The 20,242-nt window shown below is 35.7% G+C and overlaps 1 protein-coding gene across 1 annotated transcript in view; it reads left to right on the plus strand.

The window, feature by feature from the left end:
- Window positions 1-20,242, plus strand: part of LOC145666650 (alpha-galactosidase MYORG) — a 172,398-nt gene that overhangs the window by 28,720 nt on the left and 123,436 nt on the right. The window contains exon 2 of the mRNA XM_081734101.1: window positions 16,812-16,991. Within this exon, the coding sequence (XP_081590227.1) occupies window positions 16,812-16,991 (180 nt within the window). The remainder of the gene's footprint in view (window positions 1-16,811; window positions 16,992-20,242) is intronic.

A 20,242-nucleotide genomic window follows, 5' to 3' on the forward strand; every position in this document is an offset into this window, starting at 1 on the left:
GCCCCTCAAAAAAAAAAGTTAATATTACCGTAAAAGTGCAGGAAGGAGTGGACCGAAGCAAATGAAATTGTGTGTAGATATTGTATAGACTGTATGTAAAATAAGGACTTTCGTGTTTTAAAGATGTAACTATCAATTTTGGCACATCAACAGCAAACAGGAAATTAATCGGCACGTGTTTTTGTTTATGCGGAAAAACATTGTAAGGGTTAAAGTTTGCCTCGTAAAATACTACAAAATACGCTATACTGTTTGTGCTTGTTGTTGATCTGCCAAATTTGAAGAAATCTCATGGAGACACTTGTGAAACACGAGAGGCTTTATTTTTCATATCCAATATCTACAGACAATTTCATTCGCTTCGGTACAATCCTTCCGACACTCAACGCCTCGGTCCACTCAAAAGGTTTTTTTCTCTTTTCAGGAAAATACGAAGCACGTATTTCCTCATCTTACCTCTACAACATTTGAGAACAATTTCATTCAATTCGGTACATTTTTTCTTGCCTTTCTTGCGTCAAATTTCAAAATTCATGGGGGGGACCTTTTGTCCTCTAAAACCGTTTTTTCACAGGAAATAAAAAAGCCGAATTTGTTTATTCTTTGCTTATTGTCCTAACACAAAGTTTTGTTCCAATTCTTCATGTAAATTTAGGCACTTCTGACATACTGTTATTAGCACTTTTGATATTTCATGATCAAAGGTTTGGAGGGATCTGTGCCCCACCTAACCGTTTTTTCCAGGAAAATACAAAACACGTATTCCCTAATTTTATGTCCGCAATATCTGTTCACAATTTCGTTCACTTTGGTCCACTTGTTTTTGCCTTTCGAGCGTCAACTTTCAAATTTTGGGTGAGGGCTTTTGCCCCCTAAAACCGTTTTTCAGCAAAAAAAAATAAAAATAAAAAAAATAAAAAAGCACTTATTTGTTTATTTTATGTATAGTATCTACCTGCCAAATTTTATCAAAATCGGAGTGTTACACTTGGGAAGTGTTACTTGTTAGAATTATAACAACAACGCATTGTCCACAGTTTGGACACTGACTCAAAGTAATCTGACATAAAAAAAAAACCTCAAAAGGGAAAAAGTAGGTTTATTAAAAAGTGCTTGAGGTTTGGTAAGGGACAGCTTCCAGGACCTCACGCTGGATATCACTGAGTCAATGCATTATATTTGTTTCTTGCAAAGATGATAATTAGATGCGTAATGTGTAAAATTATATCATAGTTTGATAACACATCCATATTATCCGGCGTTCTGCCTGCCTGTTTTATGTCGGATAAGAGAAACTCTACTGTATTTTCAGATAGCATATACACAGAAGCTATAGGTCTGCACGGGCCGGAATTTTTAGAACGGACCCGGCCCGTCCCCTTTAATTTATAATCTATAGGCATTAGCGGATTAAGGGCAGAGCCAATGGATCCCAGGGCCCCCAGCTCAGGGGGCTCTTTAAAATCCCTCTGTTTAATACTTACGCTCGCGGTATCGCTAGATTTAAGTCTTTGCATCAGCAGCATTTACCTATTAATAATGAATGCAATTATTTAATTGTTAATAATGAATTTAACTAAACTAATTATTGTAAACTTGGAGCACATTCAAATATTACAGCATAGTTCTCGGTAGTTCCATAAGTAATTTCAGAGACCACGGTGTTTCAGTGGTAGAGCGTTCACCTTTGGTGCATGGAGTCCTTGGTTCGATCTATGCTCGCGCCAAGTGAACCTTGTGCTGGACAAACACTGTGTGCGTGGGTTTTCTCGAGGTTCTCCCGTTTTATCCCACTTTTTTCATTCCACCATTTCATTCATTTCTTATCATCACTGTCTCTTTTAGCCTATCCGGCATAATCGTGGGACGTAAAACTTAAAAATTTCATTTCAAATCATTTCAATCAAAAAACAGTTGCAGGAAGTACCGGTATGTAATTTCGAATAAAACAAACTACTATATACAATTCTGAGTATATTATTCTTTTATGAAATTCTCGCGAACCTTATTTCTAAATTGAAGGGTAAGAAGACTAAATTCATTCTCTTATTATTATAGATCCATTTCAATTGAAGCAGTTGGAATAGTTGAAAAAAAAAAAAACATACCCTATATTCCAGTGTGCCACAATCGGTATAACGCGCCACACTGGTGTGTCCAGCAAAGTGAACAGTGTGACGCAAACTTTTTCCTATTATTTGAAAGAATATTTGTGGAGTTCCTGTTATTTATTATTATTATTATTATTATTATTATTATTATTATTATTATTATTATTATTATTATTATTATTATTATTATTATTATTATTAACGATTTTTCCTTGGGTCAGCTGTCTGTATACGGTTAAGCAACCACAAGTATCACATTGAAGGAATGAGTGTAATTATTTACTTTAATAGTAATACAAAAGTCTATTTGCTTGTATATTCTACCGGTAATAACTGCATCCGTCTAGAAAGCTAGGACTAACAACAAAAGGGATACCAAGTTGTGACCACACACCGCCCCAAATCGTGGGTGCCACAAGTTCTCTTCTACGCCTTAGAACAATAAGGGCTGTAGCGTTCAGGGAGACAGAGAAACAACTTAATTCCATTGCAGTTATATGCTTATTAAATGTTAACTTATATTGATAAATTGTGTAAGTGATCGTATCGTTTTCTGTTTATTATTATTATTATTATTATTATTATTATTATTATTATTAATAATAATAATAATAATAATAATAATTCTTATTATTATACATTTCTTAATACGTTGATTGCCAGGTGTATGGAATTCCATACACACGGCTGTCCTGTACAGTAGAGCGTGATTATTTTCCATACGCAAACAATGTAGATATTCCAAGTTTGTTGTGTTCGTTCTATAGGTGAGTATGTAATTAGATACATATGGCGCAGAAATCAAAATTTAATGTCCATGCCACGTATATGCAAAACCATACACAAAGACATTTATGAACAAAGACATTGAGTTTGAGTTTAACGTCTCGTTCAGCAACGAAGCTATATGAGACGTCGGCCTACTGATTAACGTGGACTCCGAACCACGTGAGCTCTCGCCAGGAATCGAAGCTGGGTCTTCCACGCCAAAGGCGTGTACGCTAACCACTAAAGAGCTTATGACTGAGACATTTATGAGCTAAAACAAAGGCGAAAACAAAGATGTGTGATGTGATTTTGAGTTTATCGTCCCTTTCAGCAGCGAGGTTATATGAGACGTGGACCTACTGATTAACGTGAAATCCGAACCACATGAGCTCCCGCCGGACGAAAACAAAGACCTTTGGAATTGACAATTGTTTGGACATTCCAGTCGAACCTACCTAATATTAACAACGTCTACGATAATTTCGTAACTTGTATTATTTCTTTTGTTGATTAGCTTGGTTAGGCTTATTTAAACACTTTCTTCTTTGCACCGACGTGTCACATCTCTTGGATGAAGATACACTAGCTCTCACTGGAAATCTAATCCAGAACCAATGCACTTGAACCATTTGACCACAACAAGGCACATTTAAAAAGAAGTTTCGATTTTGTTCGGAAAATTGTGATTAGGTGTAACATTTAAAAATATATTTAAGAAAGGGTACGGAGTAAACGCACTGTACTTTCTCGCTCGAATTTTTTACACTGACTTACGTTAGGCTGCAATTGTTATTGAAACATTTATTTGTGAAATTGCGAATAAAATAATGTTTTGGAAAACTTTGCTAGAAGAATCTTCAGGCCCAAAAGTAAAGTACCCATTGGTCATATTTCCGTTAGAAATAACTGTATCCATATATTAGAATTATAAAGGATATAATTGTATGTGAACTATAAGCAAAAGCGTCTGAGTAATTTCTGAGAAAATTATGCAAAAAGTCATCCCCAAGAATTAATTATCCCTTGTGGATCTTTTCAGTACAAACGAGCTATGCTATATTGTTAGTGTTTTCATAAAACATTTATTTATGAAATACGAACACAATCGCCTGAGTCGTTCTTGAGAAAATCGCAGGGTAAAACTTACGGTCAAAAGTAATATACCATTTCTAGATTTTCCGGATGAGGGAATTGTACCATATAGCTAGGTTATTTATGTAACACGTATTTATAAAATATGAACAACAAACATCTCCTGAGTTGTTTTTAGGAAGGTCATCGGGAAAAGCTTACCCCCAAAGGTAAACTCTTCTATCTGTACTTTTGACAGTATATCGAGTAATTTTTAAGCAAATCGTCGGGAAAAATTTCACTGTCAAAGTAAACTATCTCTTTTGGATTTTTCTTTTCGGAACAAGCGAGTTATACCATATTGTAAGATTATTACAGAAAATATTTTTACTGAAATTAGAACAAATTTGTCTCAGTTATTACTGAGACAATTGTCCAAAAAAAAATCAACCCTTGAGAAAACCACTTCTTCTGTATGTTATCGGAATAAACTATTTATGCTCTATGTTAGTTTATTAATGAAATATTTCTTTACGAAATATGAACAAAATTGCCTGAGGCGTTAATGGGAAAACCATCGGGGGAAAGCTCACCCTAAGATTAAGCTACTCCTTCGAACGAGTTGTCATATTGTTAGGTAATTAATGATACGTTTATTTATGAAATGTGGTTGAGAAAATTGTGCAAAAAGAACGCATACCATACAGTAAATTACACCATATATATTTTTTCAGAAAAATTATTCATATGTGGTGGAGATTTGTTAATAAAATATATATTTATCAAAAGTAAATAAAATCGTCACAGCTTTTTTTATTTGAGAAAATTGAATTATTTTAAATTTTAATCCTCCAGTAAATTACCCTTGCTTTTAGGTGTCGAAGGACATAAAATTCGAAAGATATTATGTTATTAAAACGTTATGTCTAGAATTCGGTGCAGATACGTTGAACAGTATGGCCTCTATTTGAGTGCGTGTAAAAGCGTGACGAACCGAGAGACAAATAGATGGACAGACATCGAAAAATCATTTTTTTTCGATATGTAGGAGCCATGTAACTTGAATTTATTGAAATCTGGTATTCGGTTTTTATAACTATCACCACACTTTCTTCTTTCGTCGCTCGAATGTGAAAACGAATAGGCCTACACCGACACGTAATGTGATAATTTGTAATCCCAAAAATTTAATTTGTTATGTTTAATGTGTGGTTACTCTAGAAAAAAAAGCTTATGCGTGTTACATCATTTTATTATCAGTTTTTCATGCTACTGTATAATTCGGTACGATTATAGTTAATATTCATGGCATCTTTTGGAAGCATTCGCGTTCCTAACAAAGAGAGCTGTAAAATTTAGTTTTGTTTAAAGAAAGCACTCTTGATTTTTTTCACACAGACTTGCATTTGTTGCACTTGTGGATATGAAACAAAAGGAGAGAGAGAGAGAGTCAATACTTTAAAAAGAAACACACACACAGAAACACTAGAACAGTTTTTTTTTCTTCACGACAACGAGCTATCGCTGTGACTGTGTTCCTCACGCTGTGTGTAAAGCTGCAGGTTGCTCTTGTTTTGTTTTTTCCTGTTCCTGACTCACAGACACTCGCAGTGAGTTGAAGCTGTGTAAAAACGGAGAGGGAACGGTTAAGCATACCATACCATAAACTAAAAACAATCGCTATTAGTAATAAATAGTAAGCTAATTCTGAAAAAATACGTCATCAGAAAAACAAAAAGTTATTTCATTATTATATTATTTCGTTTCTTATTAACATAAAAATTATACACTTTCTACAATGTTTTGTAAAGAAAAAAAATTGAACAGGACCGGATGGGATTCGATCTGGTGTCAAAACAGTATAAGAATTATTAGTCCATCACTCTACCCACTCTACCACACAGATTTTCTTTTGTTGCCTATCTTTTTCTTAAGAAATAAATGCTCATGGCTATAGAGCATGTCACTTCCAAACTTAAGACAACAGTTTTTCTCTTTGTTTATATATTTTCGTATAACATCTTGCTTACAGAAGCTAATTTATATTTGGCAGACAATTTACACCCTAGATTTAAGCCAATAAATGCAATATTTTACTCCAATTTCCATTCCTTGGTTCAGCTCTTCTCCTACTAATCTTGTTATTCCCTCTGCAATCGTGCTGTGCTACTCCAAAAATTCCCTCGAAAACATTATTGCCAGTATACACAAAACCGAACATAATTTTGTTTTTTGCTTATATTTTTATTATTTTATTATATTTTTTGGAAATATCTCCTTAGATGGATTGCTTTCTATTATCTCCACTTACTAATAACTAAATTTTACCCATAAACATATGGAAAATGAAATAATTGCGAAAAATCGTGAGTTACAGTATACGAGCAATTTTTTTTTTGCGCATGGGAGTGCCTTGTAACCCATTGTGCAACAACACACAGTTGAACTGTAGGCACATCTTTTGTAAGTACTTTATTTCAAATTAAAAATGTTCATTAGTGGAAATATTCTTTAATCTTAGTTCAGCTGGTATTGTTTAAAACATATAGGACTGCTTTTCCCTGCATGAAATAAATATATATAAAACAATACATTTCGTCTTAAGTTGCTTTTAGTATTTAAATTTGTATATTATATATAATTCATTTCAAGATTGGGCCGTGGTGACGGATGCGCATTTAGTGTAAAAGGTTCTAGATTTGAAACGGGACCACACCACACCACATGAGATTTCTGACGTACAAATGCCGTATGCATTGCTTTTCTCGGGGCTTTCATGTTTCTCTCTAGCCGATTCACATCTTCCTTCACTCGCGTCTGATTTTTATTATCCTGCAATCACTCACGTCAGTGACGTATGGCTGTCTCAGCTATTCAAGCATTTCACTTCATTGGGGGACTTGCATTAAGCAGGAAAAAGTGTAGTAGATTTTCCTTTTTATTTTCATAATTCGTTTAAATATTGCATACCCATACGCGTGTTAATATTACGTTTTCATAAATATGTAACAATGTAATATTACATATTCTTATATAATATCAGGGGTGCCTACAAAGGGGGGCTATGACGCAAACTGCGTCATTGAAATATTTGGGGGGTTAAAAATCTATATAAACATGTTTGAGGGGGTGTAAAAATTAATCGAAAAGATTTTTTTTTTCATGGAAGGACACCTACGGATAGACAATTGGGGGGTGCGTCATGGACGTAAGGAGGGTGGGCACCACTGTATAATATTACATATTTCTTACATTTTAAGCGATTTTTGTTACATATTTATGTACATATTTAGGGGGTTGATATTACATAAAAATCCGGACTCTACTTATCATCACAGTGTTTCTTACAAGGGAACCTTCCGAAAATGATAGTTGCAGTGAAAGATGTGGCCTATGCCAATTGAAAGAGCTGTAACAGAGATGAGCATTCCCCAAAAATTAGCTGCCCATAGCAATAGGTTCAAGAAATATAAGGGGTGGAAGTTCGGGAAACAGCAAGGTTGGACAAGGGGGAAAAGTGTAAATTCCGCAAAAAAAGGGAGGCACGGCAAAATACAATGCTGACAAGTGATGTATAGAAATAGACTTGCCACAATAGGGAACAAATGAAGGCCACCAGTGGGGTTAACAGTGTTGTCAACTGCAATAAAAAGTACATGTTTTGGAAAGAGCACTATATGAAGTGAGTGCAATATTCAGTGTCATGTAGAACATAAGATATGGCGTGTATAATCAGTGGTACAATCTAACAAAAGAGAATAGAAAAAAACAGAAGTACGAAAAATACGGAAAAGACGGAGTTGGCCATAATGCGCCACATTTAATCACGAGCTGTGCATATTAGAATGAACAAAACAAGAAAGCACCAACTATGCAGGAAACCGACGTACCTAGAGTCGAAAAGAAAAACGAGTTCCAAAGTTGGCAGCACTGGCAATGAAAATCCAGACAATTCTAATATAGTTAGGCCACTCGCTTCACAAAAAGAAAATTCCGGAAAGAGGCATTAGCCTTCGCATCATTTGTACATGCTCGTCCACATTGTACGTGCAATTGTTCGATGAGACAATGGTTCAAACAGAAGATACATTTGCAGTGAGCACAGCAGAATACTGCCAATCCGTCACACATGGTACAATGATCGCCTGTGAATGCCTCGAAACAGTACTCTAGAGGTGTCGGAACCTTTGGTGGTCTTTCTATCACATATCCACACCTGTAGAAAGCAAACATAATCAAAGGCTTGTTCTGCTGTGTGTTGCTGTCTGCAGTACTATCACCGCCTATATGATATATCCAGAGTGTCCCACCAAACTCTGCGACTGAAATAGTTTCAAAGCGAAAAAAATGTGACACATCCAGTTGTGCAGGAATGTACCCATGTCAGCGGGCGAGAAACTTCTGTCAGACGCAAGTGCCCCCAAGTCCCCCATCATAGGGTTCCAGGGGCCAACTTCAAAATTTCAAATAGCACCATCGGTCGAGTTATATTTCTTTCGATAAATCATGGAATATGCAACAACGCATATCAGAAATATTTACTATGTGGGATTTCAAAATGGCCGCCAAAAAAATCTACACGGTGACAAGAACAACGTGCATTTTTGGCGGCCATTTTGAAACTCGTGCTTCATATGGCAAATGTTTCTTATAGGCGATGATGTATCTATCCAGAGAAATATCATCCGCCCCCTGTTCCCATTTGCAATGTTGCGGTTGACCCCTCGAGCCTTATGATGGAGACCCTGGGGACTTGCTTCTTACAAAGTTTTCTTGGCCCTCGACACAGCGGCGTAGCACACTTTTGCGGGCCCCCCCGCAAAGTATAGAGAAGGGGCCCTAGTTGTAAAGCCGATAGAAGTAAGATTGAAGTTCTACTTCTTTAAATCTTTATTCATCGCAAGACTTCGGGGCCCCCTATACGTCGGGGCCCCCCGCACTGCGGGGGTTGCGGGGGCAGCTGCTACGCCACTGCCTCGACATGAGTACATTCCTGTGCAATTGGATTTGCAACATCTCTTTTCGCTTCGCAGCAATTTGAGATCACAATGTTTGATGCCATGTTAAGACACAACATATATTTGTGGCGGCTATTTTGAAAAACATGCTTCATATAGCAAATGTTTCCTATATGTGTTGTTGCACATTCCATGATCTATCGAGAGAGGTACCACTCGGTCCCTGTTGCCATTTGAAAGTTTGAAGTTGGCTCCTGGGGCCCTATGATGGGGATCCCGGGGGCACTTGCTTCTCACAGACTTTTATCACCCCTGATATTGGTACATTCCTGCACAACTGGATCCGTCACATTTTTGTTCGTTTCTCAAATCTTTCAGGTCACAAAGTTTGGTGGGACACCCTGTATATTCCCACATACGACCCAACCATGACATAATGTTTACTTCTATTATAGGTTGTTGGCTCAACCCAACCATTTCATGTTCCCCGACTTGGCATTGCCTCAATCACTCTAGCATTGATGCATTCCGAGTGATGCCTGTTGCCGGAATTTTCTTTTTGTGAAGCGAGTGGCCTAACTATATTAGATTTGTCTGGATGTTCATGGCTAGTGCTGCCAACTTTGGAACTCGTTTTTCTTTTCGACTCTAGGTACATCGGTTTCCTGCATAGTCGGTACTTCTTGTTTTGTTCATTCTAATATGCACAGCTCGTGATCAAATGTGGCGCATTATGGCCAACTCGTCTTTTCCGTATTTTTCGTACTTCTGTTTTTTCTATTTTCTTTTGTTAGATTGTATCACTGATTATACACGCCATATCTTATGTTCTACATGACACTGAATATTGCACTCACTTCATATAGTGCTCTTTGCAAAACATGTACTTTTTATTGCAGTTGACAACACTGTTAACCCCACTGGTGGCCTTCATTTGTTCCCTATTGTGGCAAGTCTCTTTCTATACATCACTTGTCAGCATTGTATTTTGCCGTGCCTCCCTTTTTTGCGGAATTTGCACTTTTCCCCCTTGTCCAACCTTGCTGTTTCCCGAACTTCCACCCCTTATATTTCTTGAACCTATTGCTATGGGCAGCTAATTTTTGGGGAATGCTCATCTCTGTTACAGCTCTTTCAATTGGCATAGGCCATATCTTTCACTGCAACTATCATTTTCGGAAGGTTCCCTTGTTAGCTTCGGTACATAATTGTCGGACGTCACACTTCAAATATACGAGAGTGATCCTTACTTCTTACTTCCGAATTTTTTGAGTCTCATTCTATAAAATAGTTCCATATCAGACCAAAGTAACTCATGAAAAACTCATTTGCTTAATTGAATAATGTTAAATGACCTCAAATTCTGACTACGTTTACAATTTACATGATATGAGGCAGAGGTACCATGTAAGTTTAGAACGACTAGAGGAACTGACATCATATTAAGATGAATGATTGAGTATATATATATATATATATATATATATATATATATATATATATATATAGTGACGGATCCAGGACATGATCAAGGGAGAGACTATAAAGCATAGTTTGCAGCTTTATCCAATGTAAAGAATGATTGAAGCCCATTTTATCCAGTGTATACCTGAGCGTCAAGGGGGGTCTATAGCCCCTATAGCTCCCCCCTTGGATCTGCGCCTGTATATATATATATATATATATATATATATATATATATATATATATATATATATATAATATAATGTTTAATTTTAAATTTTTAAATTAATATTACATATCTAATAAGTATGTAACTGTACATATTACATTTATTTTCACTTATCATTTTAGTTTTTACTTATTTATTCTGTTCATGAGACTAAACTTTGCTACTGGTAGTCATAGACTTAGATGATTTATTACTGACGGAATGATACGTAGGAAAATTATAGGATGTTTGTTATTAAGCAAATAGGTTCTATTAGAAAGTTGTCTGTAAGTTGTAAAACTTACCTTTCTTGAAATGAAAAATATTGAAAAAATAAGGAGATTAAACATATAAAGTAAAGAAAAATATATATTTAAAAAATCACTGTGTAGGGTTACAATATAGTGTAAGCATTTATTTAAGTGATTTTTCAGGCAATATAAACATATGAGTTAGTTTCGAACTACTTATTTAACTTAAGTAAACAATTTCTACATAGATATATATACGCCGAGAATATATAGCAAACTTACACTACTCTTCCTTTTTTTCTGGCGCAAGTATTGTCCTTCAACATCTGCATATTCAAATTTCCAAGGTATCTTCACTTCTAGTCGTGTATTACATAACAGAATAAAATTGTATATATTAACTGCGGAAATAAAGACAGCAGCATATATTAATAATTCATATGAATTATCCAATCTATTCGAAATGTTTTATTTTTTATTTTATGATGTTTCAGCAATGTGAAGAGTAACGTTTTCATATATTTGTTGTCTTAAAAATATTTTTTATGTATGTCTACATTTTAGGCTTATGTTAATTGACAACGAAAATAATCGTGAAAGAAGGGTATGCAATATGCATACGATGAATTCGTTTTGAGATTTAAAGTGTGTTATGGATTTTGTAAATAAAACTTCGTTTTTATCTATACTTCAGTCTTCATGACTAATTCAGAAGAATATTTTTTTGTTATCTTGAACTGAATTGATATTGTTGATTAAAAGGTCAACAACTAGGCGAACAACAACAAAAGAATGATGAAAGTGGTTTCTAATAGGATATTGCAGTTTCCTGCTATTTTTAATAATTTCAAAATTAGGGGAAACCTAAAGAAAAATATAAATCTGTTCATAATACATCATTTCAGTCTGTGAGTAACGCTAATTCCTAGTAGTTAACAATCACTTGCCTTTATTTGAAAATAGTGATGATGCTGAACATGAACTATTTTTCTGTTTACTATTAAGACAAGGGCCGTATAAAATGTAAATAAAGTTGTAATTACCTATAAAGTTCTCAAGTGTTCCGTGTACGGCAGAATATAATTAGTAATTAAGCAAGATGAACACAGTATAGGGTATATAAGTCACAGTTTGTTACCGTTTATATTTAGGACAGTGCATATGTTTAGTAAGTTATACAGCCAACAAACATGATGCGTACTACCATTAACAGGCCGTAACCACACTGTGTATATTGAAATTTGAGCAATAATATTTGTGTAAACACATTAATATCTGTATAACTATAGTAAGAAAACTGAAAAAAAAAGTTAAATGTAAGCAATTAGAACTTTCAGTTAATCACGGTTTTAACCTATAGTCAGGGGTAAAAGTTAGGGAGGACGCAGGAGGATGCCGTTCCCAAACTTCTAATAAAATGTCTAAGACGTATCCTCTATTTCCTAGAAAAAATTACAATGGGCAAAGATAGGCACAGGAGACGGCGTGACATCATCCGTTCCTCTACCTTTTCAGATCTACTTTTACCCCTGCCTATAGTGTACAGCAAGCCAAAGGCTTGGGTGGAACAACTAGTAGTAATGCTTAATAAGGATAAAAACCTATTTCTCAGCACTACTAGTCTTGTAATACTAGTGTAACAATTTTCAAAATCAAACATTTTACAATTACATATACCATAAAATCATGACAAATTAGGGGTATTAGCATTAGTACTTTTTTTTTGCTTCATGATATTTTACGATCTGGAAAAACTTTTTACGTCTGGGGCTAATAATTTTGAGAAATAGGCTCTTGTAGTACAATTCTCCAAAAAATATAATTGAGCGCCTGATTTTTTAAAGTCCCTTAAAATTGTGTGTTTTTCACCAACGCACTCTAATAGGAGGGGAAGTTATAAGAAAAAGAGAGTAGTGAAGCCTTTCCAACACACAACGTTGTTTGCTGTTTAAAATTTGCAAGGTGAGTTCCAGAGCAAAATAGGACCTTAGCAAATGCAGAACATTTTGGGTTATCCATCTGAAGTGGTCCAAAGTTTGTGAATATGCAGGAATATTTTTTGTAGTTAAGGAAAGCACACACACACTTTTAACCCAAAGAAAATTGAAAAAAAAGAAAAAAGAAAGAAAAAAACAGATGTTGAGGAGTTTTACAATTTGTTTCGATAGCCATGCGTGTTTAGTTCTTTCTTTGTGTTGTGATTTAAAACTTCTGAACGTTCGAATCCCAGTGTGCGCTTTTCTTCATTAAAAAAAAGAAAAAAGAAAAAAACTCATCCGATGCTCTTCGTTTACACTTTCTGATCTTATTCGTTTACACTTTTGAAAGTTCTTTCATTGCTTTCTTTCTTTCCTCAAAAGAGATCATGCTTTAAAAAGTCACCAATTGAGTGCGGTTCGTATTCGACGATTCTCCAAACAGCAAGGAAATTAATAATCTGAGCATTTTTTTTAAGGGTACATAGATGCCACTAAATTGTTACCAAAATGAATTAAAGCGTTTATTCTTCCCAGTATGCGAATTAACGGGGGGACGCCACGAATTTCTGCCTGATAAAAATGTATTGTCCCCTTGAGGAAGAATTTTCATCACTGGCACGGAAAATTTTTCCCTCTCTACAATTTTTCATTTTTTCGTGAGGTTAGAAACAGGAAACAAGTTTTATTTCGTAGACAGAACCATAGTTACGGGGGCTCAAGCGGAGCCGTTGCCACGGGCGCTGATAGCAAGAGGGCGCCGAACAAGCAAGGATAAAGAAAAAAAAGCGTTGGAAAAGAGTAAACGACGTGGCTGCCCGTAAAAGTATTGGCGCACTATTAAATCAATATTGTTGTTAATTTGCAAAGAAATATATTTGGTAAAAGTTTTATTGATCACTCCACTCGTAATCAAAACGTTTCAATAAGAGTGACAAGTTTTTACTTATTACTTTAAAAATATATTAAGTTATATATAATATTTCTGTGATATACAATAAGGTGCCTAGTAATGACTTATAGTGTACGCAGGAGCGTTTTCAAAATCAGAAACGGTCAAAATCTGAAATATACGTTCGGCGTTTTGATGTTAATGTGTTTGGTTAGTTAATTCTGCTTTTCAAATAAATTGAATTAATCAAGAATGAAGGTATGAAAATGAGAGGGGTGAAGATATATATACGCAAGCCGCTGTTTGCGCAGGAATATTAAAAATAAAGGTAAGCAAGAGGAATAATAACATTTTCGAACTTCAAGCAGTTGTAGAATAGTGGCTTAAGGGGTCAGAACTTAATGCTTTCGTCTTTTTCAAAGACTGGCCACTACCAATGATCTTTTATTTCATTGATATATAAATGCTTCCAATCTGAAGAAATTTATTGAGATTATTTCTCCATCAACTACTTGTATCGCTAGGATATATATTTTTTGTGTATCATCTAGTTATACAGTATATATTCGTATCTATCTACATACATACAAAACATATAGGCTACACACATTATTTATATTTACAGTTATTACTGGAAATTAATGCTGTCACCCATTTCGAACATTTTACAAGCACATAGTTTCTAATGTACCCTGAAATTTTATTTCTTATCGATAGTATGAAACGCTGTAAATAGTTGTACTGTAGATTTCCGTAAGTGTTTTCCAAGTGGATCTGTATACCAGCCAAAGGTAGTTTTGTCAAGTTGAACAAAAAATTCAAAATAAGCCTCTTGCAAACAGCTCTTATTTATAAAAGAATATATAATGATCGTTTTGGCTGTTCCAATGGTCTGTCCAAGCAGCTTGATAAAAATTCAGCGTAGCATAATAACAAAAGATGCTTCTCTTATATGAAAAAAAAAAAAAAAGGAAAAGCTTGGTGAGATGAGTATAGGGGGCACCGAATTCTACTTTGGAGCATAGAGGGCGCCGACATCTCTAGCTACAGCTCTGTTTGTAGACGAAAGTAGTACAATTAGTAGCAAATTTTGTTAAAGATATTGGTTTACCAAAACTTCGTTATATATTTCCCTGTTCGTGTGTCCGTTCGGCGCAGGACGAAAACACCTTCAGGATTCCTTGATGGATCACCACCTAATTTGTTAACTATGAAGAGGGTCAAAAATTAAGAATCAAGTTCTATTACGGAGACAACATTCAAACCGGCAGTAACAGGGAAAACAGTTACCGATTGATCACCATAGAACAAAATGATAACATATGTATATGGAGAAGCGGTTTTCTGCAATCGATTAAGCATTCCAAAAGTATATTTCACCGACGAGTATATCCTTTACCCTATATTAAAACAGGAACCAATAGAAGTTACTACAACTTTCGGTTTCAGTATTGATCTACACATACCACAAATAACAAGAGATAGCGAGTAGCATTGTTGTTGTTTTAAATCGGTTTAGCGTTTTAAGAATAGGAAACATCATCCTTCTCAACATACCGTATATTCAAACCAGAAGTTTCAGATTATAAACCACATTCGGGTTTAACGTTGATCGCCGTAGAAAACCGACCACTTCCCGGTTTTAACGGTGATCGCTATAGAATAAAAACAGTAATAAGCAAGAAGTATTTTCTGCAGTCCCAAGAATATATTCCGTTTTCATTCTAATCTCTGTACTACAACCGGAAGTGGTAGAAGTTTACTATCACTTCCGGTTCCAATATTAATTGAGAAAATATTACGCCACACAAACCACTATTTCACTTTATGTACTCGTGTCACTACTACTTTATAATATATGGTCGTACTGAGTTTCACTTCTTCAATTAACATATAATTACTTCTTCGATCTACAGGTATGCATAGTGACACGCGTTGATATGGATGAGAACAATCTAATGCCACATTTCCGTGAAGATATGGGTACTGATTTCATATTCCAACAAGATGGAGCACCTCCGCATAATCACTGTGAAGTTTCGCCTACCTTAATCGTGAAGTACCGACTTGGATTGGTCGTGATGGAGTAATTCTGTGGCTTCCTCGTTCGTCCTCTATGGATTTCTCTATCTTGTTACATTAAAGAACGTGTGTTTGTTCTTCCTCTTCCAAGCAATGTCGACGAGCTACGGATCCGGATAACGCAAGCAGCTGGGACCATGAATTCGAAATGCTTTAAACAATTTGGTAGGAAATCGAATAACAGTGTGACATTTGCCGTGTGATGAAAGGATCACATATTTAACACTTGTGAAGAAAACTTGAAGATATACTGCATTCATGGAAGTATAAAACATTACTGTTACAAATATAGTTTGTTCAAATCAACGTTTACTTTTGTGTAAATAATTTATAGACACGCTCTATAATAACACATACGAGTAAATATCTCTTTGTTTCGTTGAAGTGATTAAATTAATACTTTTAAAGAGTATTATTAAAACATGTAAAAGGCCAAATCTCACTCCTTCCCTAGAAGAAACGTTTATGCCATCGTATTTAAAAGATATACGTAAGTAGTTTTTCGGTTCATATTTACCATTTAATTCAAAACAAGTGTGTATTTCCTTCAATGACCTTATAGAGAATATTGGGATTTGTTACTTACGTTTTCGGGTTAATTCAGGCAGAAAATTATGAAAAAATATGGATTTTGCCGCCCAGCAGAGATTCACCAATCAAAATGCAATTGTTACATATTCATGAATAAAGGATATTTTGTACACATGTAGAATGTATATTTATGGCGATTGTACTTACACATATGCATATATGAGACATACTTCACATAAGGTCATTTAGCTGAGTTTACTTTCCTATTTTTCACTGTTATGCATATTAAATTAATTACAGAAAGCTTGCAAATAAACTTAGAAGGATCTCTTTCATATATTCGTTGTAAAAGTTTGAAATTAAAATCAAGACTCCAAAAAATAGACTTTATCAATACAGGGTATACTCTCGATTCCTAGACTTGACGACTATTGTATTTCTCACTTATAAACTTTTTTTTATCAGTGTTATAATAAGTCTCATTGTTTCTTCTTTACAGAAACGGCCATTTGCAAGAGACTCTGAAGATATGGATTGGGTGGACAGTGATAATCCTACAGAAGAAGAACTGGCACCACTACAACCTCCAAAAGCACTTCCATCTCAAAACACAAATCTCAATCGACGTTGTTCAATATCACTGCCTGCAGGCTTAAACGTAAACCCACCGCAAATAAGGGTAAGTATACTAATTTCTTCATAATAAGTGTCGAATTTGGTCGATATAAGATACCGGTAATAAATAAACATGACAAAGACCATACCAGTTGTGAAAGTTTAAAATAAGCCCCACTGTATTGAAGATATACACATAATTTTATTGCAGTTACATATATAAGCGTTACACTACCTTTACAAGGTCGTTTCTTGAATGAAATCTAGTCTAGAATTTCTTTGTCCATCGAACATAATTACTTCTTGTAATATGTCAAGCCAACTGTTACTTCAGTGCCTTTATTTTCATTATAATATCCATAACTTCTATAATCTCCCTGATCCGTGTGATTCTTTTCCTACTTTTGCAGATAATTTTTATCATACATCTCTCCAAGACAATTGTGTAGTCTTTAGACAGTGAATGTCTGATTTCATTAGTGTCCACGTCTCCGATCCGTATATTAGACAGAATATATTTACTGCAAAGTTTGCGCTTAAGACATATTGACATTTGGTTCTTCAATGCAAAGCTGTTCCTACCGAAGAGACTCCAGTCTAAGACTAGTTTTAGACGGAAGCATTCCTCGTAGCAGATGTGCTGCCAAAAATCTCGTATAATATTCTATGGCATCAAAAGTACATGATGCTTTTACTTGGTAGCATTTTACTTGGCAAGCATGTTGTCGTGACGTAGCAAACAAATCATTGGAGAAGAGCGCAATTATGGCTCCGAAACTAAAGCGTGAGGTAGCTAAAGCTATAGTGGTTGTAACAACAGTTCTCGCCGGATTTATTAAAAAACGAAAACCACAAAGAAGTATGTGGGCAAAGAGCATCACTATTCCGACTCCTTTTTCTTTACTTCAATTCAATTTCCCACACAAAACAAAGAGCATGGATATTTGGCACAAAATCTTTCGCTTCCTTTTAACATACCACGGCGCTGCAATCGGACCAGAAATGCAGGCGAAAATGATATGAAATAGAGCAGGTTCTATCGACAAGAAGTGCCACAGGATATGCCATGGCATGTGAAATGCTATATCATTTGCTACTTTACACAGTAGGGTATCGATTACACTGTCTTTGCTACGAGAAATGCTACGATAAATGCTTCCGTCTAAAACTAGCCTCATTTAATACGTGGGTTTATTTCTTCTGCAATGTTGTCATTCATGGATATCTTCTGTTCCAGATAAACGTAGGTATTCGCTTTTTCTAATTCCGTATTTTCAACTTCAATCCTGTACTTCCTGGCGAAGTTGTTAAACAACATCTTAGTTTTTCCCATATTCATTTTCAACTCGATTTTCTTGCTCGTGATATAAGTTCTTTTATCGTATCTGGCAGATCTACAGATGGTGATCAGAAAAATGGAAACACCTGAACGAAATTGCAACTTACCAGATTAATAGGGTGTCTGGCCACTTTTCGCCTTCAGAACAGCCTTGATGCGACGTGGGATGGAGGCATAGAATTCGAGAATGGTAGCAAGTGGAATTTTACACCATTCCTCCTGCAGGGCATCGGCCAGTTCTGTGAGAGAGGATGGAGGTGGAAATAGTCGCCGGAGTCGTGTTTCCAAGACGGACCACAGATGTTTAATTATGTTGAGATCTGGGGATTGGGCGGACCAGGGGAGGTGTTGAACTTCATCCTGATGTTCCTCAAACCACGCTTCAACAACGCCAGCTGTGTGAATGGGTGCATTATCATCCTGGAAGATGGTGTCATTGTCCGGGAACAACATCCGGACCATAGGATGCAAGTGGTCTCCTAAAATTGCGACATAATCGTTGGCAGTGATTCGTCCGCTAAGTGTGACCACAGGAACCAATGAAAACCATGATATGGCGGCCCACAGCATCACCGAGCCGCCGTCATGTTTCACAGTTGGGCGTAGACACTGCAGATCATAAGGTTCTTTGGGCGTTCTCCACACATAAACACGGCCCGTGTTTGGAAATAGGGTGAAGGATGACTCATCCGACCATATCACACGTTTCCAGTCCTCAATGGTCCAAGTTGCATTTGCGGCACCATTTGCGGCGTGCTAAAGCGTTATGGTCCCTGATGAGCGGTTTGGCCCGTGCAACACGACCCCGTAAGTTCATGCATGTCATGTAATACGCGGCAGTGGCGGCTAATGTTAGTGTTGCAGCGTTGCGGAACGACCAAAGTATTTCAAGAAAAAAAATGTTATCATCAATAGTAGTAAAGAACAGAAAAAATACTTTTTAATACTCGCATATATACACTTTAAATAACATTTTTTTTTTTTTTTTTTTACTTCTGTAACTGTCCGTTCCGTTAATCCGTTTTAAAAAGCGAAAAATAATCCGTCATAGAGTCTCTAATTTATATTGTGTTGCAGCGAGCATACAACGACCAGATTCCTTCAGCGCGGCAATTGGAGCAAATGTTAAGTCTCCTTCCCCCTATCTCAGAAGTTAAAGGAACTGGTCGTTGCAGTGCTTCTGCAACATAGCACGGTTTCCAGTGAATGATAAGGTTTTTCGCGCTAAATAAGATTTCTGAATTTTCTTTCACTAGCAATTAACAAATGGAATTTGTTTTTATGCATTCATATTTTTAAATTACGGGACCATACTGAAGCAAATCAATATAATGACAATTAAAAAAAGTGATTGCAGAATTACAAAATAAGAAAGAAAATATCTAGTAGAGGAGAAAATAAATGAAAGTAGACCTGCATTTATAAGTTAATTCTTAGCTTATATTGATAATGAAGGCTTCTTCTACAGTAATTTGTGAATCAAATATTAATAAACCAGTATGTAGAATCGCTACCCCCCCTCCCTCTGTGGATAGTATTTTAGTATAAACATATTTCTTTTATAAAATAAGTATATTTTATACTTTTGGTAATTTCCACATAAAACTGTATGATGGGGAACGCCACATTGAATTTGGGACTAGTTAGCAATGCTCAGGGGCGTAGCCACGAGGGGGTTCACCGGGTCCGGACCTCCCAAAAATTTCGAAACTTGACTAACATTTGTAGACTTTCTTAATAAACTATACTTGTTTAACACAGAAACGATTGATGTAGGCTAAATATTTTATTTTACGCCTCATCATGTACTCTTCTTTTCTTATAAAAATAATCGTTCTATCGTTTTTTCTAAATTATAGGTGACAGTAAGTAAGAATTACTTATCGTCTTTTCGGGTGCAGTATAAGACAGGTTCCATATTATGTAGACGTATTGGACCTCCCTCAAATACTTTGGACCCCTCCCAGTTAACATTT

Source organism: Thermobia domestica, chromosome 12 (assembly GCF_964235325.1).
Source record: "Thermobia domestica chromosome 12, izTheDome1.hap1.1, whole genome shotgun sequence".
NCBI lineage: Eukaryota > Metazoa > Arthropoda > Insecta > Zygentoma > Lepismatidae > Thermobia > Thermobia domestica.